The sequence below is a fragment of the Alexandromys fortis genome, unplaced genomic scaffold (assembly GCF_014885135.2).
Source record: "Alexandromys fortis isolate MF-2015 unplaced genomic scaffold, M_Fortis_MF-2015_v1.1 scaffold_75, whole genome shotgun sequence".
NCBI classification, from domain to species: domain Eukaryota; kingdom Metazoa; phylum Chordata; class Mammalia; order Rodentia; family Cricetidae; genus Alexandromys; species Alexandromys fortis.
The window spans coordinates 1,214,294-1,241,833 of record NW_026067956.1 but is presented as its reverse complement, the minus strand read 5'-3'; the positions used below and the strand labels follow the sequence as shown (position 1 = coordinate 1,241,833).

The 27,540-nt window shown below is 45.6% G+C and overlaps 1 protein-coding gene across 1 annotated transcript in view; it reads left to right on the top strand.

Moving 5' to 3' along the window:
- Fbxo16 (F-box protein 16) overlaps positions 1-25,824 on the top strand; it is a 47,753-nt gene extending 21,929 nt beyond the window's left edge. The window contains exons 6-8 of the mRNA XM_050152371.1: positions 3,536-3,765; positions 8,903-9,005; positions 25,559-25,824. Coding sequence (XP_050008328.1) covers positions 3,536-3,765; positions 8,903-9,005; positions 25,559-25,729 — 504 coding nt within the window. The 3' untranslated portion in view covers positions 25,730-25,824. The remainder of the gene's footprint in view (positions 1-3,535; positions 3,766-8,902; positions 9,006-25,558) is intronic.
- Positions 25,825-27,540: the final 1,716 nt, after the last annotated feature.

Here is a 27,540-nt window from a genome sequence, read left to right as displayed (position 1 = left end):
ACACACACACACACACCCATTTGATGTGAATAGTCACAGAATAAAAAAAAAGAAGAGATATGGGATCATTTTAATACAGCTATGCAAACAAGTTGTTTAACAGGGTTCAACGTTCATTCATGACAGAATTCCAGAAAATCTACATTCAGACTGGGAACATAGCTCAGCAGTGGGCCCAGAGCTTGCCTGGCATGTGTCAGGCCCAGGCTTTAACCCGACTGCCAACACAAAAGATTTGAAATGTTAGGAGCAAAACTTGCTTACGTCACTGTCGTGGGTTTCATTATTGTCAGTTTGTTAGAATACCAAGCATTGTGCTTTTCAGAATTAATGATTTTTCTGTATTTTACTCTTACTTATACATAAATACTTCCCCAGTTTTTTAATTATTCCATATTATTTTATTTCTAATACTATTATGTTAATTGCTTTTATCACTGCTGTGGCAAAAGCAACTCAGAAAGAAAGGCTTATTTTTGGCTCTTGGTCTATAGTGGTGGGAAGCCATGACTGAAGGATGTTGAAGTGGTTGGTTGGTGGGGTGTTCTGTGTCATGTGGATCGGTTGAAGAGAGAGGTCCCTCCAAGATGAAATTTCAGGCCTGTGTGGTTCTGCCTCTGATGAACTGAACCCGGAACAGCCATACAAAGGCCTATTTGATTGTCACACAAAGTTGTTTTTTGGGTAAAGTATTTCCTCATACCGAGATCCCTGATCTAACCGTATGTCTCTCTAAAGGAGAGCATCATGGACCCTCGTGACTTTAGTCCTTTCCTGTGGACATTTGCAGCACACAGTAACGCAGGAGCCTCGGGTGCGCCAGAGGCGTCTTGTGACCACAGTTACGCGGAGGCTGCAATGCTCCTTCAGAAAAACATTCTACAAATCACGGCAAGCAATCGCTGTTTTCCACAAAGATTCTTCAGGGTCAAGGGACTTCTATAAAACAGCTGTTCATTATAGTGTCTGCTCTAGGTAGAGCAACACTGCTAAATTCCTACAGCAGCTGGTCACGTGCCTCCACAGTCAGAAAGCTAAGAGCTGGATGCTGGTGCTCAGTCACCGTCTCCTGTCTGTCCAGTCGGGAACCTCAGTGCCCACAATGATGCTGCCCCAGTTAGGGTGGATCTTTTCACTTCCACTAACCCAGTCTAGAAACCCCCTCGCAGGTGTGCCCGGAGGTTTGTCTCCTGAGTGACTCCAGATCCTGTCAAATTGACAATACCAACCCTTACAAGGGATAAAAGTAGAACTCCTCCAGCGAAAAGACACGGGTTTATTTCTAAATAAGCTAATAAAAATGAATGTCCCTTCTAGATGAGGCCTGTACAGAATTACACAAATATTAAATGTCTTCTTAGTTGGTTAATCTCGCGTGTCAACTTGACATGACTGGGATTGACCTTTTGCCATACCTGTGAAGCATTGTCTTGATTGCTCATGTGGGAGGGCCCAGTCCACTATGGGTGGTGCTAACCCTAGGCAGCTAATCCTAGGTGCTAATCCTAAACTATGTAAGAAAGGTAACTGAGCATGAGCCTGGAAGCAAGCCAGCAAGCACCATTCGTCCATGGTTTCTGCTTCGAGATCTTTCCCTGATTTCCCTCAATGATGGACTTTAACCTGTAAGACGAAATGAATCCTTTTCTTCCCAAGTTGCTTTTCTGGCCATGGAGTTTATCATAGCAGCAGACAGCAAACTGATACAGCCATAATCATTCATTAACTGAGTAAATATTTATCAGATGCTGTTATGTGCTAGGTGCTAAGACTACAAAGATCCTAACCAGGTTTCCACAGGACTCAGCCTAGGAGCCATGCCATACCCAAATAAACACTGTCATTGAAACACCTAGTTACTAAGGATAATATCGGAGTAGAAATGACGACCACAAACAAGGAGTGGCTCAAACAGTGAACTTGCTGTGCTTGGGGAACTAGAGGATTGTTTCTGTCTCCTTCCTTCCTTCCTTCCTTCCTTCCTTCCTTCCTTCCTTCCTTCCTTCCTTCCTTCCTTCTGTCCTTCCCTCCTTCCTTCCTTCTCTATTTTTGGTGGAGCTGGGTATGAACTATAAGAACCTAGCGAAGATTCTACCAGAGAGCTACACCCCAGTCCCAACTGGGGAAATTCTTGATTTTTCACTCACAATTGAAGCAAGTCGATTTACGAAGCAAAGCCTCCTTAATCTCTTAATGAACAAAAATTGAGCTCTTAATGGCTTCTTAACATACCAGTACCACTTCCCTTAGGCTAAACCCGCATTGAAAACACTTTATGAACCAGGCACACAAAAGACAGACTTCTAATTTTGGAAATTAAATAGAATTATTCTCAGGGAGTGGCTTGGCTTTGGATAACTGACACGGCCACAGTCTACCCCTGTGCAATTTGAACGTGTCTGTCTGTTAGCTCATTAAGGGTAGAGCGCTGTTGGGGGGCGGGGGGGGGTTGTATCCGTCTATGACTATATTAACTGATGTGTGACAGGCTAGGAAATGGGTAGTAGAGCTACAGGATAGGATGGAAAGGTTTGACATACAGACTTGAAGTACCACAGACTTGGATTTGAATTCTGGAATCAAATCGAAATCCTCTTTATGTCCTTATGGGTCGATTGAATAGTTTCTTCTAGCTTCAGACACTGGCTCCGTAAAATAGGAGCGATGATGAGCTATCTTTAAATTACTGTGAGAGTTGGGAGTGGTGCTCACACCTGTAATCCCAGCGCTTCTGAGACTGGAGAAGAAAGATGACAGTGATCTCAAAGCCAGTCTGGGTCACAGACTGAGACACTGTCTTTGAAAACCAAATAAGGCAGGTGACGCGGCTCGTCTGGTAGAGTGTCTGCCTGTCTGTCAGGTAGTCCTAAATTCAGTCCCCAGCACTACACAAACCTGGCATAAGAGACTCGTAACCTCTGCGATCAGGAAGCAGAGGCAGGAGAATCAAGAGTTCATGATCGGGCTGGAGAGATGGCTCAGCGGTTAAGAGCACTGACTGCTCTTCCAGAGGATCCAAGCTCAATTCCCAGCACCTAAATGGCAGCTCACAACTGTCTGCAACTCCTGTTCCAGGGGATCTAACAACTTCACATCAATGCACATAAAATAAAGTTAAATAAATCATAATAAATTATTTAAAAAAAAAGAGTTCATGACCACATTGGGCTGTATAGGGAGTTTGAGGTGAGCTTGGGCTACACAAGACCCTATAAATAAATAATAAATTACTGTAGCGATGGAATAAGAAAATGCAAAGGAGCTGCTATGCACATGAAGTGCTCCTGGGACTGGGACTGCTGTGGTCCTCGTGACCTTTACCACCATTATCATCTCATCATTATCACCATAGTGAAGATGAGACACCATTATCATTGCCACAGTGAGGATGAGAATGAGAAGGAGGAGGAGGAGGAGGAGGAGGAGGAGGAGGAGGAGGAGGGAGGGTGGTTAATATGTTTGTGTTCTTTGTTCTTGGTGGTGGTGTTATTCTGGTGGTCTGAGGGTAGAAATAACACACACTTTCTTCCTCTAGACGCCTCCAAAGGATGGATTCATAGTTGCCGACGTTCAGCCCGTTCCCGGCAGCTCTCCAGAGGGAAAGCAGTCCCCTTCGTTAGCTTTGCGATCCTCCGCCTCCTTAAGAAAGAAGAATAACCCAGGGGAGAAAGAGCTTCCGCCGTGGCGATCGTCGGATAAGCATCCCACTGATATCATCCGCTTTAATTATCTAGACAACTGTGACCCCGAACACCTCTGGCAACGGTGAGACGCTCCGTGCCCCTCTCACCCTATTGGTTTTTCAAAATAATTGATTGATATTTGAGGAGATGAAAGAAAAAGTGATCCTAGAACTCGCTATTAACTACAGAAGCTTTCAGTGGGTCAATGTGGACTAAACCACTCTTAACAAGTTTGCCCTTTCCACCACCATCCGTCTACTTCTTATAGCTGTGATGACTTAGCAGTGCAACCTACTTACTGTTTTAAATACTGTGTGTGCGTGCCCTGGCACACGTGTGTGGCGGTCAGAGGACAACTTTCAGAAGTCAGTTCTATCCCTCCACCCTGGGTTCAGGGGATCAAACTCAGATCATTAGGTGTGTATAGCAAGGACTGCTACCTGCTGGGCCATCTGGCCAGCCCGTTGTTAAATATTTAAAATTTTACTTAACCATGTATCTGTGTGCATGTGTTGTAGCGCGCGCGCGCGCGCGCGTGTGTGTGTGTGTGTGTGTGTGTGTGTGTGTGTACTGGGAGGGATACCTGTGGAGGCCAGAAGAGGCCTTTGAACTGGAGTCACAAGTGATTGTGTGCTGTTCAGAGTGAATCCTGAGAACTGAACTCTGGTCCTATGAGAAAGCAGGAAGAGCCCTTAACTGATAAACCATTGCTCCAATCTTAGATGTCTTGTTTTAATATTTTAATATTAAAATAACCAAAACCAGCCAAACCAGCCAAAACCAAACCCAACCAGCATTGTGTGGTTCACACTAGATTTTTTTCCTTTTCCTTCTTATGCTTCCTTCCTTTACCAGTGAATAAGCAATCAAAAGGAGGGAAGGCCAAACTTTGACCACCACCCTCTCATGCAGAGCGTGAGGTAGTAAGACAGCCACTTTTCCCTACCTAGCTAACTAGGCATGGGCTTATAAAAAGATCAGAGCAAGTTTGAGGCAGCCTGAGCTAAGTAATGAGACCTTGTCTCAAAAGAAAAACTGCAGTTGAGATATTAGTGATATACACCTGTAATCTTAGCACTGAGGAAGCTGAGGCAAGAAGATAGCACATTATGGCTAGCCTGGGCTACATAGAGATATCCTGTCCTAAAATCAATCAATCAAACAAACAAAAAACCCTCAAACGAAAAACTGTAGTATAATGAAGTAGAAAGTTAAGTTATGTGTAGTAAAATATGACCAGTTATTGAAGTGAGATGGAGACTGTGTGGTTCATCACTGTGCTGCTAATCTCTCAACTTTCCTGCCTTTTGTTTGTGGAGGTAGAGTCTCCTTTCATAGCCCTGGCTTGCCTTGCACCTGTGTTCCTCTTGCCTCAGAACCCTGAGTGCTGGGATTATAAGTGTGTGCCACAGTGCCTGGTTTTCCTGTACATTTGAAGTTTCTGTATATTGATGCTCTCCTTCAAATTGTAATTTGATGGCTTCATTTTTCCTACATATGGCCAAGCTGAATGGTATGTCACTACTGAAAAAGCCAATTTAAGACAGTGTTAGGAGTAAACATTGTCAGGAAGGTACTTTCTAGTCCTGCACCTGAAACAGAATGAATGGGGGATGCACACACGGGATTGCAAGCATGTGTTAAATTCTCTGAGATGTCTTAGATTCTGGCTTCAAAAATAAAATCTGTATTAAAGCCAGGTGTGGTGGCACATGCCTTTAATCCCAGCACTCAGGAGGCAGAGGCAGGCGGATCTCTGTGAGTTTGAGGCCAGCCTGGTCTACAGAGCAAGTTCCAGGACAGGTAAGGCTACACAGAGTCTCTGTACTGAGGAAAGGAGATGGGAGAAAGTTCTAGAATAACCAAATGCAGCTTGACTCTTGAGGGGGTCCTAGTTAAAAGGGCAGATGGGAGAGAGGTAGGGAGGAAGGATAAGAGGGAGAGAGGGAGGGAAAAAAAAGAAACAACAAAAGATCCTTGGAACAACTGCAGACTTCTGAATATAGACCATGTACTAAACGATATTAAATAATGTTTCTTTCCTATGGTGCTAGTGTGGCTGGGTAGACGAGTGTCTTCGTCTTAGGAGATGAGTGTTGAAGTACTGGGGTGGGTGTCATTTCTGCAACTAATCAAGCCACCACCACCACCACAAAACCCAGCTATATACATGTGGAGGGTGCAGTGAAGCAAGCACAGCCAAGTACCATCAACATCTGTTTAAGGCTGAGACCGATGCCCTATTCTTCTAGCTCTTCTGTCTATTTGAAACTCCTCGGTTAAAACTTGAGCGAGGTCTTGAAAATGAAGTGGCAAGTAATATTTGGGCAGGTACATTCTTTTTAAATAAAATTTTTACAACAGATATTCAAATATAGATAGATACATAGATACATAGATGCATAGATAGATACATGGATAGATAGTCAACATTAATTCCTTACCTACTCTGCCCCTCTCCTATATGATGATGCTGATGATTAAGCCAGGGTCTACTATGAAGCCCAAGTTAGTTTCAAATTCCCAATCCTTCTGCCTCAGTCTTCCTAATGCTGGAACCACAAGCATTCATCACCATGTCTGGATCCCCTAAATAATTTTTTTAAATAAATAATGTTATATTATTCCATATAGGACTTATTTCATATGTCATACATATACTTCTGTTTTCTTTCTTCTTCCTCTCTTTCTCTCTCTTTTCTTTCTTTCTTTGTTTGGTTTTTAGTTTTTCCAGACAAGGTTTCTCTGTGCAACAGCCCCGACTGTCCTGGAAATCACTCCATAGACCAGGCTGGCCTCAAACTCACAGATCCACCTGCCTCTGCCTCCTGAGTGCTGGGATTAAAGGCTTGCACCGCCATGCCCGACTCTATCTGTATTCTTAAAACGTAAAGACCCTTTGTAAAAACCATTACCTGACACCATCTTTATCTAACTCAAGAAATAGTTCCTTAATCCAGTTAAGGGTCACCAGCGTTCAGGGTTCCTCGAATGTCACACAGATGTTTGACTTTTTAATGAATGCTTTGTTTCATAAGGTTCCAGATATGTTCTAAAATATGTATTGTGTTTGACTCATGAGTCCATTCTTGCCATGAATTTTAAGTTAACCTTCTGTTGCACCTCCTCCTCTTCTGTTGTTCCTCCCCATCCTGCTCTCCCTCCTCCTCCTTGTCCACTGACCCCTTGCAATTTGCTGTAGAAATTGGGCGATTTGTCATGCTCCTCACATTCTGGAGTGTCGCCGCATCCACATGCATCTTCTCCTGCCCCCTGTCCTCCGTCCCTGGCCACACTGATAGTCAGAATCAGGAGCTCTAGAATAGATTTACATAGACACGCACCTTCATTTCTGTTCCCTTCTGTGTTGTCGGTAACCATGGAAGCGCATTACCTAGACCCACTATTTCAGGCAAACTTATTCTAGAAAGGGCCAGAAGGGAACTATTTTAGACTCTGTAGGACATAAGCTCCGTGGCACAACTGCTCAGCCCTGATAGCAGAGCCTGAAAACTCGCCTAGACATTCCCCCCATACAAAAATAAAATCACAATTTTCTAATACAAGTCTATGAGCAAAAGCAGGCAACAGGCTGGACTTTGCTGTGGGCCACAGATTGATGGCCTCCACCTTCCCCTAGCTTTCATGGTAGCCAACCTGTTAATACTAACATACATGATTACCGAAAATAGCTTCAGATTTCCTGGTTTGTGCTTTTATCTTTGGCAGATACCCTGCTAAGAATATTCAGACAGGCTGGGCGTGGTGGTGCGCATCTTTACTCCCAACTCCCAGGAAGCAGAGGGACAAAGGCAATCTCTGTGAGTTTGAAGTCAGTGTGGTCTAAATAGTGAGTTCCAGGCCAACCAAGACTACTACATAAATAGACCCCATCTAGGAAGGAAGGAAGGAAGGAAGGAAGGAAGGAAGGAAGGAAGGAAGGAAGGAAGGAAGGAAGGAAGGAAGGAAGGAAGGACTGTTCAGATAAATCTCGGCATTAAAGGCACAGGAAAAACTGCTTTGTGTGTGGCAGTACTACCAGCTTCATAGACAAGATCAAACTTGTTTCATTTTGCTTTTTGTTATTTCCTCTCTTTCATCTTAGCTTATGCTCTGGAGAACATTTTAGATGGTTCCAGAATCAAGTATACAAAATAAAGTTATGTTTGGGGGAGTCTAGCTTTTGCCCCTCTGCCTTCATATTGTTTCCGGGGGATTCATATGGGAATCCCACCTATGGATACCAGTTTTTCAAATTTTTGTATCATTCTTCCATTTTAAAAAAGTTCAAAAATCTGGATATGGTGGTGCTTGCCCGTGATCCCAAAGCTTAGGAGGCAGAGGCAGGATGATCAGCCGGAGTTTTGAGGCAACCTGGTCTACACAGCAAGTTTCAGGAGCAGTCAGTAAAAGGTTGTATAGTAAGATCCTGCCTCAAAAATAATAAAATAATAGCCAAAAAGTAATAATAATATTTAACAAATAGAAAGTACTGGGGTTATTGTTTTGCAGAGGACCTGAGTTCAGTTCCCAGCCTCGGACATGGCAGCTCATAACTGCCTGTAACTTTAGTTCCAGGGGATCTGACGCCCTCTTCTGGCCTCACAAGCACTGCTTATACATACATATAGGCAAAAACGTATACATAAAATAAAAATGTTTTTAAAAGTACTGGCAAAAGCCGGGCGGTGGTGGCGCACGCCTTTAATCCCAGCACTTGGGAGGCAGAGGCAGGCGGATCTCTGTGAGTTCGAGGCCAGCCTGGTCTACAAGAACTAGTTCCAGGACAGGCTCCAAAACCACAGAGAAACCCTGTCTCGAAAAACCAAAAAAAAAAAAAAAAAAAAAAAGTACTGGCAAACAGTAGGCATGTTATGTTTTCAGATGTCTCCTTCTGAGATCAATGGCAGCATACAATATATTCGCCTCTCTTTACCTGGTTTTCTTTCTCGTGTGTCATTGTATCCTGAGGCTCACCCTACAGTTTTCTGTAGAAATAGTCTGCCCTCCTTTTCATCGCTCATAGCTCTCCATTGTGTTCCTGTGCCAGGGCTGATTGACCCGGCTCTCGATAGACAGACAGCTGTCTTATCTCCAGTGGTGCACAGGCAGTCTTTAAATCACAGGGCGTCAGAAGTCAGGCGGAAAAAATAGCTCTGTGAGCTGCTGGAGACTCCAAATGATCGGTTATAATTTCCCCATCACTTGCAATTTTGCAGCAGGAGAAAAAGAAACGAAGTGACCCCCGACTTCAAGCGGCAGTTTCGAGATCAGAAAAACAAGCTTGAAGACGGTGTCAGGCTCAGGAAAGCACGGTCGCTGGTGAGTCTGCTTCTGAATCTCTCCCCCATCACTGGTGGAAATTACCCTGCTCCCTAATCCTATTTACGAAATTGAATTTGTTTGCTAAATCAGAATCGTCAAGTGGTTGTTTAAACCTTGGTCTCTGGGGCTAGAGGTGTAGCTCAGTTGCTAGAGCGATTGGCAGCGCGCACCAAGTCCTGGCTCCCATCCCCGGCACAGCGGAAAGCTCACAGTGGTCCACGCCTGGAACCACAGCTTGTGGGAGGTAGAGGTGGAAGGATCAGAAGTTCTGAGTCATGTTTGGCTGCACAGCAAGCTCAAAGCCAGCCTGGGCTAAATAAATAAATAAATAAATAAGTGGATAAAGCGACTAAAAAAAATCTGAATTAAGAATTTTTCGGTTAAAAAGCAGTTAATCAGCAACATAATAATGTCAGTAATTGTGCCTAGGGAATACAATTAATTTGTAGCAGACTTCCCCAGATTGTGATTTGGGCCACACGGGATTCCTTTTTATCACATTACGAGAGGTTTTGGAGCAAAATAGGCAGGAATGCGGGTGGAATTAAAAGTGCATGTAATGGAATGAGAATTGAAAGAGAAGCTGAGGACACACTCCAGGAAAATTAATAGAGAATGGATATCAATTGGCGGGATAATCTGCACCCTCTCGGGAGTAAATCTCTTCCACAGCGCTGCTTGAGAACCTGTTACTTTCTGCTGAAATGTACTTTCAAGTGTTATATTAAACACACACACACACACACACACACACAAGAGTGAGAGAAAGCTTCTTAAAACAGACCTACCTGTGTGCTAGAGACCAGTTCTACTGCACTGGGGGAGGCTCCGTGTAGACATGTGCTGCCTCTGGAGCTTGGACCAAAGCTGTAGAGCTGTCCATGAATCTGCTGATTGAAAAGATGGATGGATGGATGGATGGATAGATAGATAGATAGATAGATAGATAGATAGATAGACAGACTGACAGACACATAGATAGATGATAGATAGATAGATAGATAGATACATACATACATACATACATACATACGTAGATAGATACATAGACATTATGGGCCTTCTTGTACAGGCCATTATGAGGCATTCTGCCTCATTTCCATCCCACTAAATGAGGAGGAGAGAAAAGCAGCCAAAACAGAATCTGAACCAGATGTAGTAGCCCACTCCTGAATTCCAACACTCAGGAAGCTGAGGCAGGAGGACAGCTGTGAGTATGAGATTGGACTCAAAATACCAGGGAGACAGAAATAGAGCGAGGGGAGGGGAAAGGGAGAAGGAGAGAGAGACTATGAATCTGAAGAAAAGAGTTGGTGGCAGTGTATGATTAGAAATTATCAATGCAGTTGTTTCTCCTGCTTCAAGAGCACAAAAATCTGCGGCCTTTGGCATTAACCATCTATCAAACACCAGCAGAGATTTCTTAAAGTGTTCATTAGAATTAAAAAGAGGAGGGATGGAGATGTGACTCAGCTGGCGGAATGCTCACCCAGCATGCGTGAAGTCCTGGGTTCAATTCCCAGCACCGCACAACCTGGTCATGCTGGCTCACACCCATCGTCCAAGTACTGGGGAGGTGGAGGCAGGAGGATCAGAACTCCAATGTGATTCTTAGTTACATAGCAAGTTCAAGGCCACCCTGAGCTATGTGAGACCCCTTTCCAAAAAACAAAACGACAAACCCCAAAGACCAAAATGAAGGCATTCAAAAGGGGTTAGGTGTGGTGATGCACCCTGTCATCCCAGCACTGGGGAAGCTGAAGCATGAGAAGGACCAGTACAAGTTTCAGGCCAGCCAGAGCTAGACCAAGGTAAGGTGCTGCCTCAACAACCTAGGTAAATAAATAAATAATAAGCCATGAAGAAGTTGTGCTAATTAGGGCTAAGAGGGAAATCCAGATGAATTAGTGACAGAGAACAATTAGCTATTACTAAACACATGGTTATTATATCTTCTTGTTTTGGTTTTGTAGACATGCTAATTATAATTACCACATACATTTGGTAGTTTTGATAAAGAACATGGAGTATAATTAACCCCCCCCGACCAGAACTATGCTGTGGTCTTTGACTCATGCCTGCGATATGCTGGCCTGCGACAAGCCTGGCTGTCCGGCCTGCAAAGTAAGGGTTCAGGATCCCTCTCCATAGAGCGGCAGTTTCCTTTACCTAAGGTTACAGGTCTGGGAAGGACAAAGCCACACGCTGGTGATGCAGGACCCTGTGACAGTGAAGGTGTGCTGGGGAAGCCTGGAGCGGGGAGGGAGACATTACTCAGGCAGGGGTCCCTGGCTGGAGAGGCAGCAGCGTGTGGAGGGCCACGCTGCTTTCCCGTTCCCAGGGTGGGTTGCGCAAGGACTCAGCTGCGGCTGTTGATCACAAGCCGCTGGCTAGAGCTGGCGGGTTAGAGTCAGTGCCCAATGTACCACGTGATTGCTGTAGGGGGGAGTCCCCAAAAGAGTAAGACTGGTCCCCACGCCCCATGTTGGGTGCCAGATGTTAAAAGTGGGGTGAGGACGCAAGTCAAATAATCCCAAGCTGACTCCAGAAGATTCCAGTTATAATTCTTCATTATAAGGGCCAAACTCACAGGACAGGAGCAAAAAGGCCAGCTTCAGGTATATAATGCGGGAACCAAGGAGAGAGAGAGAGAGAGAGAGAGAGAGAGAGAGAGAGAGAGAGAGAGCGAGAGAGCGAGCCCTGGGTGTACCCGAAAGGTCATACCCTAACCTGGCCTCTTAAAGGTGATTGACTAAAGGAGGTTCCCCATCACCCCCTCCCCTAAAGAAGGGGAACATCATTTGAATACACCCCAAATGGTTCCCATGAGGGACTGGGATAGGAAGTTCTAGGATTCTTTCAACAGGTTTATGGTGGAGAGAAACAGGTGTATGCGTGTGGTGGGGGAACCTGCGCTCACTACACAGACGAAGGTGACATCCCCTAAGCAGAGGCCTGTCTGAAATTATGATGACTGCAGGCCTGTGGTTCCTATCCTGTGGGAGAGACGTGTGTGGTAGTGGACGAAGGCAAAGTGTTGAATAGAAAGGTCTAGGGAAGAAGGAAGCACAGGCGTAGGGAAGAATGCAGCGAATATTCCACAGGCCTGCTGCAGGGTCCCGGCTGCAGCTGGGAGACCAGCTTCTCCTCTGCCTGTCACTCCTCAGAGCAAGCTGTGACGGGGCTCTGTCTGGAGAGAAACGTCCCCAGGGCACCGGCTTCTAATTTACACGTGGAGCACCGTGAGCTTGTCCAATTCCTGTTTAACGGGTGTGAGCGTGGAAGTCGTCTTTTTCTTGCGTTCTCACTTCTACAGGCGATCGCCTGGGGCTGCCTGAGATGTAGCCGGTTCCCTAACCGCTTTTTGGTGTGAACATCTGTTAGACAATGGGAATCAAACTGAGATCTGGTTGGGGATGCTTGGAAATTTCCAAGGCTTCCTGGGAAACTTTCAGACCTAGCGAGAAATCCCTATTACTGTCAGTAGTGATAATATTCCTCACCAAACAGACCAGGTTGAAATGAACAAACACCACAATGCCTCATCTTATTTAAACTTCAGAGATTTTCCAGTCTGGTATCAACACACACACACACGCACACACATACACACACACTGTTTTTCCACATCTTAACAGCTGACCTCCAAAGGCCATTTAGGGAAGGAGGGAGCTGTCCCCTGCAGGGAGACTTTGGGGAGTTTGTAGAGAGAAGTGGGGCCCCACTGGCACAGGTTAGCAGACACCTGGATGCAGAGGAGGGAAGCCTAAGCCCACGGAGCCTGAGGTCAGGGAAAGAAGCTAGTTTGTTACTTCTGTCTGGGGAAGGGAAGTGGAGGGGAGGGGGAGAGAGGAGGGAGAAGGGGTTGGGACTGAAGGAAAGGAGGGTGGAGGCAGAGAGCAGGAAGGTGAGAGGAGGAAGAGAGGGAAGTTGAGATGGGTCGTGGACATGAATGACCCCTCTTCCCATTTCAAATAAGCATGTTTGCTACTATTGGGGTTTAAACCTCCTTCCACCTCTATGGGAAATTCTATTTACTTTATATATACAAATAAGATCTTGAAAGTCTCAAAACCCAAGAAAATAAAAAAACTCTTGGAACAACACACATACACACACACACACACACACACACACACAAATTCAGGATATGGGTATCAGATTTCCTGGAATTGGACTCTGAGGACCATGAATGACATCTTTTAAAAAAATTTTTTTTGAGGTTTTATTTATTTTAATGTTTGTGTGTTTTGCCTGCCTATAATGTGTCTGCACTCCACATTGTGCAGTGTCCACAGAGGCCAGAAGAGGTCGTCAGAGCGTCTGGAATTGGAGTTACAGGTGGTTGTTAAATTAACTATGTGGGGCTGTGACTCAAACCTGGATTCTCTGAAGAGCAAGCGGTGCTCCTAAATACTGAGCCGTGTCTCTAGCTGTCCCTCCACAAATCCCCACAAGCCCCCAGCTGACATCTCCTTTTGATCTTCCCTTCCCACCAGGTCGAGCACAAAATACACACACCTTTGTCTCCACTGAACTTTTCCTTGGAAGTTAGTCCTTGCTTTCCAGGTCCTGCTTGGGCTGGGGATTTCAGAAAGTGGTTGAGCCTTTAATTACCTGCTTAGGCTGCTAATTCCAGCCTCCAGAAGGCAATTACCTTCCTCACCCCTTTTCAGGATCTCTTTACTCTTGGTGTCCTGACTTTTTTTTTTTTTTTAATGTTTCTTTGATCATTCTCTTTTTGTTTTGCTGAATCAAGTGGGAGAAAAAGAAAGAAATGTACTCTAAAGAGATTCTGGGATGGTGTGAAAGAAGGGGAGAACCCAGGGTCCAGTTTTAACTCTCTAACAAGCAATCTCTTCCATCTTGCCCGTGTATAAAATGAGAATTTGAATGGCAACATTGTTTTTTGTTTTGGTTTTTCGAGACAGGGTTTCTTTGTGGTTTTGGAGCCTGTCCTGGAACTAGCTCTTGTAGACCAGGCTGGTTTCGAACTCACTGAGATCCATCTGCCTCTGCCTCCCAAGTGCTGGGATTAAAGGCGTGTGCCACCACCGCCTGGCATGAATGGCAACATTGTTAAAGAATATTCTAGGTAGGAGATAGATAATTTTTTGGTGCTTGCCTTGGAAGAATGAAGACCTCAGTTCAATCCCTAGAGCCCATGGGGTAGAGGTGGGGTGGGGAGAGCCAGGCGTGGCGGTGAGTGCCTACAGCCCTTCCTTGTGTTGGGTAGGTGAAGGGGAGTGAATGTTTGATGCTTACTGACCAGCCAGCTTGGCCTCATTGCTAAATCCTCGGCCAGTGAGAGACCCTGTCTCAAAAAACAAGATAGATTACACCCAAGGAACCACCCCAGAGGTTATCTGGCCTCCACCTGCAAACGCTAAATCTTGCGTTCACACAACATTCCAGACTGAAGCCTGATTCTCCAGGATCCCCTGGGTTTCTACTGCATGCGTTCATGCTCATTTTTCCTGTTTCCTGGAGGCCACAATTGTGCTTAAAATTACATTAGATCGAATACCAAAGGTAAGCCATTCCATTTGTGAATCCAAATTTTAAGCCAATAATTCTTGTTTACTCTCTCATCTTTTTCTTTGAACTTTGGAAAATATGGTTCCTTAACACTGAAGAAGTCACAAAAGAAAATTTAGAGTGGTTTCCTTGCTTCAATAAGTGCTTTCAAATTCCGGCAAATTCTCCCCATTTTTTTTTAAATAACATTTATTTGGTTTGGATTTGCAAAGCTACCCATTTCCACAGGAGAGATTTTAAAATCATTTTATTCCACCAAGGAAACATCTGGGGATTTCATTTGGAAAGAAGCAGAAAGAATGTGGCTAGACATGGAGATAAAATTGGGTTCTTTTCCTAAATGGCATGACTGTGGGTGAGTTACTTGGTCTCTCTCAGCCTCATTTTCTCCATCTGTAAAATGGGAATCATAGTTTATCTTGCAGGGTTATTGTTAGCACATAAATATAAAGTCTAAGTTAAGGACCATGTTAGTTTCTCTCATTGTGGTTGTGCTAAATACTCTCACAAAGACAGTTTAAGGAAGAATGGGTTTATTTGACTCAGTTTCAGCTTACTGTCCATCGCAGCAGGGCTCTCAGCATTCAATAGATTTTTAGCCCCCAAATTCAAAGCCTTCTATATTCCTCCCACAAAACTGTCCAAAGGCCTAAGAGCCACACAATCAGGTGTATACAGCAGCAAAAACACATCTTGATACCGATTTCTGTTTCTTTTTCTGATGTGATAAAATACTCAGACAGAAGCAACCTATGGGGGAACAGGTTTATTTAGCTAGCAGTTCTGGGTTCTAGTTCATCATCGTGGGGGAAATCAAGGCAGCGGGAACTCGAAACAGCTGGTCGGTCTCATTACATCCACAGTCAAGAGCAGAAAGCAATGAGCGGACGAGAGCATGCTTGGCACTCAGTGCACCCTTCCCGTTCTCTACAGTCTGGCATCCCCTGCTCGGAATGGCCCCACCCATAGTCAAGATGTCTCTTCTCACATGAATTAACTTCAAACAGTCCCTCACAGATAGACTCAGAGACCCAGCCCACAGGTGACTCTAGATTTTGTCAAGTTGACAGCCATCACAAGCACCTACGATGGTAGGGGCACCTAGTCCTCCTCCAGTACATGCTGTCTTTCTTGTTTACTTTGCCATCTAAGAACACAGATTGGAACTCAGATGGCCTATGCACAGTGCTCAGTATCACTATTTCAGGAGCTCGGGAATTTAACCCAGGGCACTTAGCTCCCTGGGGACTATTTCCTCACCTGGGAAAATGGAGACAGTTGACAAGACTGATCCAGGCTTGGGAGGAGGTGAGGCATTTAGCATAGTTCTTAGCTCAAAGTGGGCAGCTGCCGGTAGTTGGCAGTCATGGTAATATGCATGGCACATCTCTAATCTGCAAAGCCCAGGCCTCGTTTCATTTCTGTTTGCTGCACACTGTTCCCTGACATTAAGCTTCTTAAGGGGAGAACGGTTTATTTGGCTCACAATTCCAGATGACAGTCCGTCATTGCAGTGAAGTCAAGGCAGAAACTAGAAGCAGCTAGTCACATCCACAGTCAGGAACAGAGAGAGAATGGAGCCAAGCATGCTTGCTGGTGCTCAGCCCCTCTCTATACTTACACTGGCCAGAACCCCAAAGCAGTGTCACCCCCCGTTTCTCTTTCAGCCTGTGTCTGACCACATCAGTTAGGCAATAAAGACAGACCCAATGGACATGCCCACAGCCAACCCGACGTAGACAGTCTCTCACCGAGACGCCTTTTCCAGGTGATTTTAGATTGTGTCACATTGACAACTTTCTGAGTGACACCACAGAACATTCCACACCTGACTTCCGAGCACGTGTCACAGTAAAAAAAAAAAAAAAGTAACGTGCATAGAAGACATTCCATAAACTCGCCTTCAGGATACATGTTTGCAGTGTATACAAAACATCTGTGAAGGGGCTAGAGAGATGGCTCAGTGGTTAAGAGCATTGCCTGCTCTTCCAAAGGTTCTGAGTTCAATTCCCAGCAACCACATGGTGGCTCACAACCATCTGTAATGAGGTCTGGTGCCCTCTTCTGGCCTGCAGACATACCTGCAGACAGAATGTTGTATACATAATAAATAAATATTTTTTAAAAAAATCTGTGAATTCCCTCTGTAGACTCAGAGCCCATCCCTGAGGCATCTCGTCGTCCATATGCGAATAGCCCAGAATCAGATCCTTCTGCTCCCAAGCTTTGCAGATAATGGTCACTGTACAAGCAGCACAGTTAGAGACCGAGTCACACCTGGGGCCGCAGAGCAGCTGTGGGAGACAGCTGCCGGAAGCAGACAGAGGAGGAGCTGGAGGAGGAGCCCTGCAGCCAGAAGGCAGAGTTCAGGGACTCCAGACAGAGGCAGGAACGTTCGGACTCTGCCATCTTCCCCCAGTTTCCTCTCACCTCTGCTTTCTCTTCCGAAGTGGGCGGGGCTGGGTTCAGTCATGTGCTCGCCCATACTTCATTCATGAAGCCCTGGGTTCAATCCCTAGCACCACATAATCTGAGTTTGGTGACCACACCTCTCATCCCAACACTCAGGTGATGGAGAGAGGAATCAGAAGTTTAGTGTCAACCTTGACTACGTGAGTTCAAGGCCAGCCTGGGCGAGAAACCCTGTCTCAAAACAAAGTAAAAATAAAGTACAAGCCTTATGTTTTCTTTGCCCATATGGCCTTTGCACCACTGTATTTGGACATAAATGTATATATGTTGTGTGTCTGTGTACATTCCCTCCACTGGCTCCTCAGAAGTCTCGCACTTGACTCCATTCTCCCAGACTGAAGCACGGAGTGTACCGAATACACCGCCACCAATTCTCTCTATCCGTGTTGGTGCCTAAAAGACCTGGGAACCCCTGCCTAGAGCCTGCATTTCTCAGAACTGCTGAGAGAGCTGAGTTCGTCTCATTGCCCCCATTATTGGTGTACTAGATATAATGAATGACCCCGACATTTCCCATTAAAAGGACCTTCCTGCTTCTCTGTCACCAGACATTTAGACATATGGCAAATGGCTATCTAAACAAAAACATTTGGCACAAAGTAACTTCTACCTAGGATCTACCAGAAAAGACCTTTGTTTGTGAAATTATATGTTGTTAGTTATGTGCTTATCTGTGAAGACAGGTTTAAATCCCTGCTACCATAGTATTTATAGGAACATAGATAGTGGGGGGATGCATATGTGTGTACATTTGTGTTTATGTAGTTTGTGTATGTATGTATGTATGTATGTAGGTGTGTACACATGCATGTGCATGAGTATATGCGTATGCATGTATATGTATGTGAATATGCATACTGTGTATATGTCTATATTATGTGTATGCATGTGTATATGTGTGAGTGTGTATGTATATTTGTATGTATGTGTACATGTATGTATATGTGTGTATGTTCCAGCTGTACCCATCTTCTCCCAGTTTTCTTCCCTCTTTGCTTTGCCTTCTAAAGTAGAAGCCTATAGCTCAGTCAATCATGTGCTTGCCTAGCGTTCATGAAGCATTCATACATACATGTTTGTGTATGTATATGTATTGCATTAATATATATGTATATGTGTATTTATGTATATATACATATGTATGTTTGTGTGTATGCATATGGATCTGTGTATGTGTATTGTGTGTTAGGAATTTTGAGAAATTGTGGTTTTGTATATGTATATTTATGTGTATGCATATTATTATGCATATGTATTTGTATACGTATGCATGTATTATGTATTTGTGTAGGTTATACATATCTATTTGTGTGTATGTGTGTCTGAGTATGTGTGTATATATGTGTCTGTGTGTATGTCTGTGTGTGCGTGTGTGTGTCTGTGAGTATGTGTGTATATATGTGTCTGTGTGTGCATGTGTGTGTATGTCTGTGTGTGCATGTGTGTGTGTGTGCGTGTGTGTGTGTGTGTGTGTGTAGCATTTGGTATATGAGGCTTCGTTGGAACTCTCCTGGGAGTCAGTGTGCTGAGATGTGGCTGTTTTGGAGCAGAAGTCAGCACGCTGCCCGGGTTGTATAGCCCAAGCATATTTTGCAACATGTCTGCTTTATTTCCCCTACTTGGATGGCTGAGTGGCATAGACTTGAAGTCTTGGGTTAAAATTTCTAAACCCTGGCTAAATTGCCTCATCTTCCTCCGCAGCTGGCAGTTTTGCCTCAAAATAATGAAGAACAAAGCCATGTTTGAGGCGTCCAGATGGCGCTGATGATGTCCCTCTGCTCTGTCCTTTCTGTTTCCCCAGAACAAGAGGGGAGGGAAGGGGACACCCTCCGTAGGTGCCGACCAAAGCAGGGTCCCAACCAGATGGGCCTGAGCAGCTTTCTGGGCTCCCAATGACAGGACAGGGCTCTTCCATACAGAGCAGCAGCTCGGCCTTCACCCCCCCGTAGACCCTGCCCCCCCAGAAGGAGTCCCTCTCAGTGAGGGCTCCTCACTCAGTGAGACCTTGTCTGCACTGACGGTCACCAGCCAGTGCTTAGATCATCTCGCTTTATGTGACTCTCACAAAAACCTTCTGTTTTCATAATTTTCAAATAATAATTACAATCCACATTTAGACCCAGGGTTATATACCACCCTGGACTTGGAGTCATAATGCAATACATAAGGGATATGATTCCTAAACACTGAGGGGGGTGGTGATGTCTTCTACACAGTGAATACTTGCCATGTCTCTGCTGTCCCTCTGACACGGAATCTCATTGCTGGCCTCAAACCAATGAACTCAAATGATTTTCCTGCTTCGGCTTCCCAAGTAGTTGGGTCTATAGGCACCTGCCTGTGCTTGGCTCTGCCACTGTCTTTATTTTTTTTTTTCCACATTACAGAGGTGCTGGGAAGATTATGTGAACAAGTGAGTGTTTGATTCCAGGCACTTACATTGTTGGCCATCGGCTTTCCGGGAGAGCTGGTGGGACACCTTATGTATATTCTTAGCGCTGTATTTCCTCGTTCTCCAGACTCACTAACTGCCTTACCTAACTCTCTTCATTGATCCATGGACTTATCTGATGATGTTGTCCATATGGCTGTTCCAGGCGGCTGCACATACATGGAAAACTCTTAAGAAATCAGCTGTAGGATGGAGAACGCAGGTCCGTGTGCCGACTTATTCATGCAGGTTGTTTCCTGTTTGCTGCTTGTTTGGGGCACCGCTGTTTCTTGGGTCTCTCAGCTTCAGCAGTCTCTGGATCCTCTCATCCACGTTTCCAGCACCCAGCCTACCGTCAGCATTTTCTGTGCCTGTTTCGTAATCTGCCTGCTGCAGCCATTGCCCCAAAGGAAGGAGACACTGGAGTGGCTCTCACTGAGTCAACAAGTATTCTGCAGGCACTGGACTAGGGACACAAACAGGATAAGACAAGTCCCTGCCCTCAGGTGGCTCGTGGGCTAGAGGGCAAAAGCTCCCACCCGAGGAAGAAATAATTAGGTATCTAATTGTACCTATCTAAATAATTAGGTAGGTACAAATTGTACCAATATTTATTCACTGAAGCCAGAAACTCAGCAGACATGTAGGCTTGAGGAACTTGTGGGTCTCCAAGTGAACCATTCAGGGGAGGTCTAAATGGATGATCTAGAATCACTGTGATGATCTAGGTACCAGATACCCAGGAAGTAGGCCAATTACAACAATTCCATGTTCAAAGCCCAAACTTACAGCAGCTGTGGTTAGCTGCACAAGACCTGCACAAGAAGGGGCCGTTCAACAGTCCATTGTGAGTGGGGGATGGGCTTGTGAAGTCTAGCTAAGGAACTGTGAGCATTGATGGCTGCTGGGGGTGGGGAGGGCAGGAGTCATTTTTCTTCAGTGGCGTGGCCACTGTGAGTTGCCCATGTTCCAGTAAACACTCATTAAACTCATTGAAGAGTTATAAGAAAAATTTAAAAGCCACAGGCTAGAGACAAGGCTCAGTGGTTAAGAGCACTGGCTGCTCTTCCAGAGGTCCTGAGTTCAATTCCCAGCAAGCATACAGTGGCTCACAACCATCTGTAATGAGGTCTGGTCTCTCTCTTCTGGCCTGCAGGCAGACATGCTGGCAGAAACTGTATACATACTGAGTAAATAAATCTTAAAAAGAAAAAGTTAAACTCCATGAAAGTAGGAGGGCACTTACTGAGAAGAAAGGGTTCAGAGGGAGTAGGAGGGGATTAGGGAGGGCAATAGGGAGTGAATCTGAGCAAAATAAATTATATGCATTATGAAGTTATCAGAGGATAAACAAAGATATTTCTTAAAGCGAGAGTAACAATATCTAACCCTGTGTTTTTATGTTGGTGTGTATGGTGTGTGCAGATGTGCATTGTGTTCCCATGGGCAACACTTGTATTTTATGTGTGCTTTTGCATCTGCATTTCCTGTGAGCGTCGTGAACACACACAGGGCCTTTAGAAGGATATAAAGCAGCAGATAACCTTGGTTGACCTTGTAAGAGGGAGCAGGGTGAATGGGGGATCTCATTGAGCCCTTCCTCATCTTTTCAGTATTAAATTATGTAGAAAGGCAGCTATGCAAACAATAAAGAAAGGGAGAGCAATCTCAGAGCCTACTTGGAGACGCCAGTTAAGGAAGAGAAGCCCTGTGCAGGAAGGAGGGATAGTGAAAACAGACTTAACCCAAGATTCTTGGGGGTCAAATGAACCACTGAAATCAGGACTTTTGTCACCTCCCTAAAACTGACCTTGTTGCTAAGTTTATGTTTGAGAAGGTGGACATCTCTGGGGTCTCGGGGTCGGGGGGGGGGTAAGCAAAGATCAGTAGGAAGGAAAAGGCTTGGGGAGCCCTGGTGTTGGATGAGGGATTTTCTAGTTATCATTTCAGCCGCAGTCAGATCTTGCAAACCCAGCTCCAGCACTGTAAGGGTTTGATTCTTTTATGTATCTTAACGCTTTTCTCTTAAATCTTATGACTCATGCCTGTAATCCCTTGAGAGGCTGAGGCAGGAGGATTGCTCTGAATTTGAGACTAGCTTATGCTATATAGGTATGTTCCGTGCCAGCCTGGGCTACAGTGTATAAGACTCTGTCTCTTATACACACACACAGCGCCACAACAAAAAACAGACATTAAAGTCTTAAAGTGGGTTTGGGGTGATGGTTCCATTGATAAAATGCTTGCCTTGCAAACACAAGGACCTGAGTTTATCCTTAGCACCTGTTTAAGGTATGTTTGTGCGGGAAGCTGATGATGGTGGTAAACACTTGTAATCCCAGAGTTGGGAGGGTGAAGACAAGCAGATGGCTGGGGCTTCCTGGCCTCTCTCACTAGGCAAGTTCTAGGTTGTTGAGAGACCTTGTCTCAAAAAAACAAGATGCATGGCACCTGAAAAATGACACTGGAGGTTGTCCTCTGGCTCCCACATGTACATCCACACACCTGCACGCACACACATGTGTGCACACACATGCATGCACATTCACACACCCATGCGCACCTACATACGCACACTCACAAACCAAAGCAGACAAACCAAACTCAATCTTAAACTGGAGAGGGGGGTCTGTAGCTGTTTTCTGGGACAAGAAAAAGAATGGACGTAAGAATACCAGCTTCCCAGAACTGCTCTCAGCAGGAAGGAGACAGCCAAGAGTCTGGACAGGTAGTGACAACCGCCGCCGCAGAGGAGCAAGGCAGGGGGAGCTCCTGGGACCTGCCACCATGAAGACAGAGAGTGGCAAAGAGCCTGCCCAGGCCTGTGGCTGCCCCAGGCTCAGGAGCAAAGGGCTCCTCCACTCCAGTGACAGATGAGCAGGGCTCAGTAAGAGGATTAAAGCTGAAAGTGTTACAGGTGAGAGCGACAAGCCCGTTCTTGTTATCGGCAGAGCCAGGCCTTGTCCTCATCCAGCAGGCAGCACCGTCTTTATTGTTCCTGACGGGGCACAAAGGAACACTCCAGTCTGTCCTCTTGCCTCATGTGGATCTGGAAACAACTGGTAACAATCACTGTATGGTTGGTTGGTTCGTTTGTTTCCTCAGCGTTTTGTTGAGGATTGGACCCAGGGCCTCACCTGTGCTAGGCAAATGTTCTACCATTGAGCTGTATCCCCAACTCGCTCTTTCTTTTTCATTGTGAGACAAGGTTTAGTTAAGTTAAAGTCAACTAAGTTAAGGTGCCCAGGCTGAGCTAGAACATTCTGTAGCCCAGGTAGGCTTTGAACTTTAGCCTTTCTGCCTCTGCCTCCTAAGGAGCTTGCACCACAGGCCTGCATGAGCAGACCAGCCTCTGTAGGGATCGTAAGACAATACTGAAAACGTCAAATGAGAGGCAGTTCTATGCTCTCATCCCCCTGCTCCCACGCTTAACATTGACACTTTGACCTTTTGAACTGAACCACTTGCTTCTTCAACCCTAGTTTTGTCTATCTTTTCTGGGAAAAAAAAATATCGCCATCCTACATATTCTGGACTTCTGTAGACAGCACCTGTGGACCCAGTGAAGTGCAAGACCCCCCAGCTTTGCAGGCAAGGAGACCAAGAGTCACAGAGATGCTGATGTGTAAGAGCAAGCAGTCACGGGGGCTCAGTAATGTTCTGGGATCCCACTGATGGAGGAACCCCAGAAAGTGAAGGCATTTAAAATAGGTAGGCTCATGCATACCTGCAATCCCAGCATTTGAGAGGCAGAAGCAGGAGGATTGCTACAAGTTAAAGGTCAACTTGAGCCACACAGAGAAATGTTATCCCCAAAACACAAAAATCGGGCTGAAGAGATGGCTCAGTCAGTAAACTGTTCTCTGTGAAATCGTAGGATCTGAGTTTGATACAAGGCAGTGCCCATATAAAAGTGGTAGGCTGGCATGAGTCTGCAATCCCAGTGTGGTGGTTTGAAAGAAAATGGCCCCTGAAAGGGCAGTGGCATTATTAGGAGGTGTGGCTTTGTTGAAGTGGGTGTGGTCTTGTTGGAGGAAGTGTGTCACTGTGGAGGTGGACTTAAGAAGTCTCATGTGTGATCAAGCCACACCCAGTGTCTCAGTTCACTTCCTGTTGCCTGGGAGTTAAACTACAGGACACTGAGCTACTTTTCCTGCTCCGTGCCTGCCTGTGTGCCACCATGTCGCACCACGATGATAATGGACTAAATCTCTGAAAATATAAGCTACCCCAATTAAATGTTTTTCCTTCATAAAAGTTGCTGGTTGTGGCAATAGAAACCCTAACTAAGACTCCAAGCATACCTGTAACCCCAGCTCTGGGAAGACAGACAAGAGTGGTGCTTCCTGGCCAGCCAGTCCAGCTGAATCAGCAAGCTCCAGGCCAGCAAGAGACCATGCCTCAGAAATCAAGATGGAGAACAACTGAGGAAAATGGCCTCCACGTGTACATGTGTGTGAACACACATATAAAACATTTGAATCTCTAGGTGTAGTCATGCATGCCTATAACCCCTAGCACTCAGGAGGCAGGAGAATCAAGTGTTCAAAGTGGCCAACGGGGCTATATGAGGCCTTGTCTCCAAAAAGAAAAAGAGAACATTCAAGCTTCTAGGAGAAGGTGGACCTTGAAGAATAAATTAGCTGTAAGGCATTCAGGCAGGTCACAGTGCCAGATGGGAGGGCAAGGGACAGCCATCACTGGTTTCTGAATCAATGAAAATAAAGAGTGAAATTTTCCACGATTCAGAGGAAGCCTGCACACGTCTGTCAGGGCATACGATAGATTAGTGATCCCACATGATCTGCCAGGACTGGGAAGGGTGAGGACACACTGCAGCCATGGGAACTGCCTTTCATTGTTTGCATTGGAAATTGCAAGCTATTTATTTTACTTTTTTTCTGTTGTTTTTTATTTTGTTATGAGTCAGGTAGCCTAGAACTATGTAGCTCAGGCTGGCCTTGAACTTTCGGCATCCCTTCTTCCTCCAATTTCAGACAGCTGGGATTACAGATGTTGGCTCAAGGGCGAACTTTTTAAGTTTAATTTATTATTTGAGATTGGGTCTCACCGGGTAGACCAATCTGGCTTCAGATCCACAGAGAGCTACCTGCCTCTGCCTCCCAAGTGCCCGGCTTCAAACTTTACAGAGCACGTCTCTCTTTCTTGACTCAAGCTCAGATCACCTTTTCTTTTTCCTCTCTGTTCCTCCCTCTTCCGGTTCCTGCACACCACCAGATGTCAAGGAGAGAGCTCTTGTCACTGTGAGTTTGGGTTGTGATGTCAGCCTGGGCCATCTGCCTTGTTGGAGAGCGTGCATGCGGATGGGTAGAGTGACAAGCGTGGGGGCCATGCTGGTGATCCTTGGTCTAAGACACAGAAGTCTCTGGAGCCAGCTATGACACAGTGCTGTGTGACTGTGGACTGTAGTTCGCATGCCTGCTCTTCCGTTTCATTTGCTTGTAAAATGGAGATTGTGAATACCGCCCTCCCTCCTTCCTGCCCTCCCTCCCTCCCTCCCTCCCTCCCTTTCTAGCTCATGATTTTCTTGAGGTTCAAATAAAATGTGGTGAGGACTGGGGAGATAGCCCAGTCTATAAAATGTTTGCCTTGCAAGCATGAGGACCTGAATTTGACTCCCAGCCCCCATGTAAAAAGCAAGGTGTGGTGGTGTATACCTATAATCTCAGCACTTAGGAGGGCAAGACGGGGATCCCTGGGACTCACTGATTGGCCGACCTGGCCTAATTGATGATCCCCACACCACTGAGAGACCATGTATCAAAAACTCAAGGTGGGTGGCTCTTGAGGAATGAACTCAGTGCTCGTGTGTGTGTGTGTGTGTGTGTGTGTGTGTGTGTGTGTGTGTGTACACATGCGTGTGTATGCGTGAGTGTGAAAGCTATTTTGGGGGTGAAAATTTACTAGTTATATAGTTCAAAATGAAGTCTGCTTGGGAGTGATGTAGGGACTACTGGGAAAGTTTAGAAACCCTTCTCTTCCTTATGAATGCCTCGTGCTGCATCGTGCCGTTATAATAAGTTTAATTGTATGACGTCATTTGGCACTTTAGTAACCTTCCCTCTGTTTGGTACTTTTCCTTCCCTAGATGTCCCTGAGTTCCCATCCGAAGGTTCCAGTTCATCCCGCCTGGCCTCTTCATCTGCCAGTGAGACCCTCAGATCCTGAAGCAGCAACTCAGATTCTCACGGAACACTTTCCCAGACACCCTGGGCTTCAGTCACCCCCCGCAGAGGCTCCAGAGCGGAAACTGACTTAAGGATGGAAAAGGAATTTTCTAGAAAGGACAAGGTATTCTTCACAGCTGAGGATGGATTCTAACAAGTCCCTCCATTAAACTCTTGATTTATATACCTTGTGAGTGGTCCTACGAGTCTATCTTGGAAAAGGGAACGAACAGCAGAAATGGTAACGAGAGCAGAACCTCGGGAATTTGTCAGTAGATATGTCGGCTTTGATGAAGGGATGTCTGATGGCCTCGTTGATGATACTGGGCAAGTCGGAGTCCTAGAGGGAAGTGACACCCCCAGGACTCCTAGAGTGGTTGGTAAAGGAGATGCTTAGGATGTTGGATCTGTCGCACAGACTGAGAGGTTTTAACAACAGAACTGCATTTGCTCACAGTCTGGAAACTGGAAGTCTGAGGTGATATGTCAGCAGGTAACGCCGAGGTCTCCTCTCCACTGGCCATCTTCTCCCTATCTTTGTGGGAATCTCTTTTTCTAAGCTCTGGTGGGCCTGTTCCAGTGACTCACGTAACCCCGTTCATCTCTGTCTCCAAATGCAGGCTCATTCTAAGATACCAGGAGATAGGAGTCTGGCATGTGGATGTGAAGGGGACATGGTTCAACCAGTAACACATGCGATGGGCAGGGTTAGGAGAATTGAGATTAGATGCCATTGAGATGGCAGCAGTGAGAACCTTCCTCATCCTTTGGGCCAAAGAGATGAAGGGAGAAGGGAGAGGGGAAGTCTTGGAATCCAGCTTCTGCTGTGGCCTTGGGAGAGAGGCCAGCAGACAGGATGTGTTCGGGGTGGCAGAGGAATGCGGGGAGGGAAGCAGCTGATACTTAACTCTTCTCTCTTAACACCCTTCCACACTCCTGGAAAACACCATCTGGAAGTAGAGGCAAAGATACTTGTGGTTCAGCCCTTAGCTGCCAGTCCTCCTGAGGCAAGAGACCAGAGCTGGCGAGGGTAGAGCGATGGAAAATAGCCAGAATCATGGAGGAAAAGGTCTGGGACCAGCAAGATGGCTGAGCGGGTGAAAACATTTTCTATACAAACCCGATGACCTAAATTCAGTTCTCAGAACCCATGATGGAAGGAGAGAACTTCTTTTTTTTTTTTAAATATTTATTTATTTATTATGTATACAATATTCTGTGTGCATGCCCAAAGACCAGAAGAGGGCGCCAGACCTCTTTACAGATGGTTGTGAGCCACCATGTGGTTGCTGGGAATTGAACTCAGGACCTTTGGAAGAGCAGGCAACGCTCTTAACCACTGAGCCATCTCTCCAGCCCAGGAGAGAACTTCTTAAAAAGTATCCTCTGGCCTCCACATGCATAAACCCTCCCCCCCCCCCCACCCCCACCCCAACAATAGAGTACATGTCTGGAGAAGTTACAGTGCCATTTAAGCAATTTAAAAGAGCTTTGGCGTAACTGGAAAACAAAAAGCAAAAGAAACAAACAAAGTCATTTAGCCACAAAGACAGGAGTTCTACTGTAACAGGTGCCCAGACCTAAACACAACTGACGCCATGTTCATGGCACCATTCCGACCTTAACACCCAGCACATAAACCCCAGTGCCTGCCAACATGGAAACAAAGACCTAATCCATCAAAGGCCTAGTCCGCAGTTTCAGAAAAGTCTGTAAAGGTACTAACCTTGATGTTTGGCTCCTGTAGTGATGTGGGAGTGTCATATATCAATCTGTTGATTTCATTGGTTAAGTTATAATAAACCAACTGCTTGGCCTCAGCTTGGAACATAGATGGGAGGAGTAAACAGAATAGAATTCTGGGCGGAAGAGGAAGTGAGGTCAGACTCTGCTCTGCTTCCGG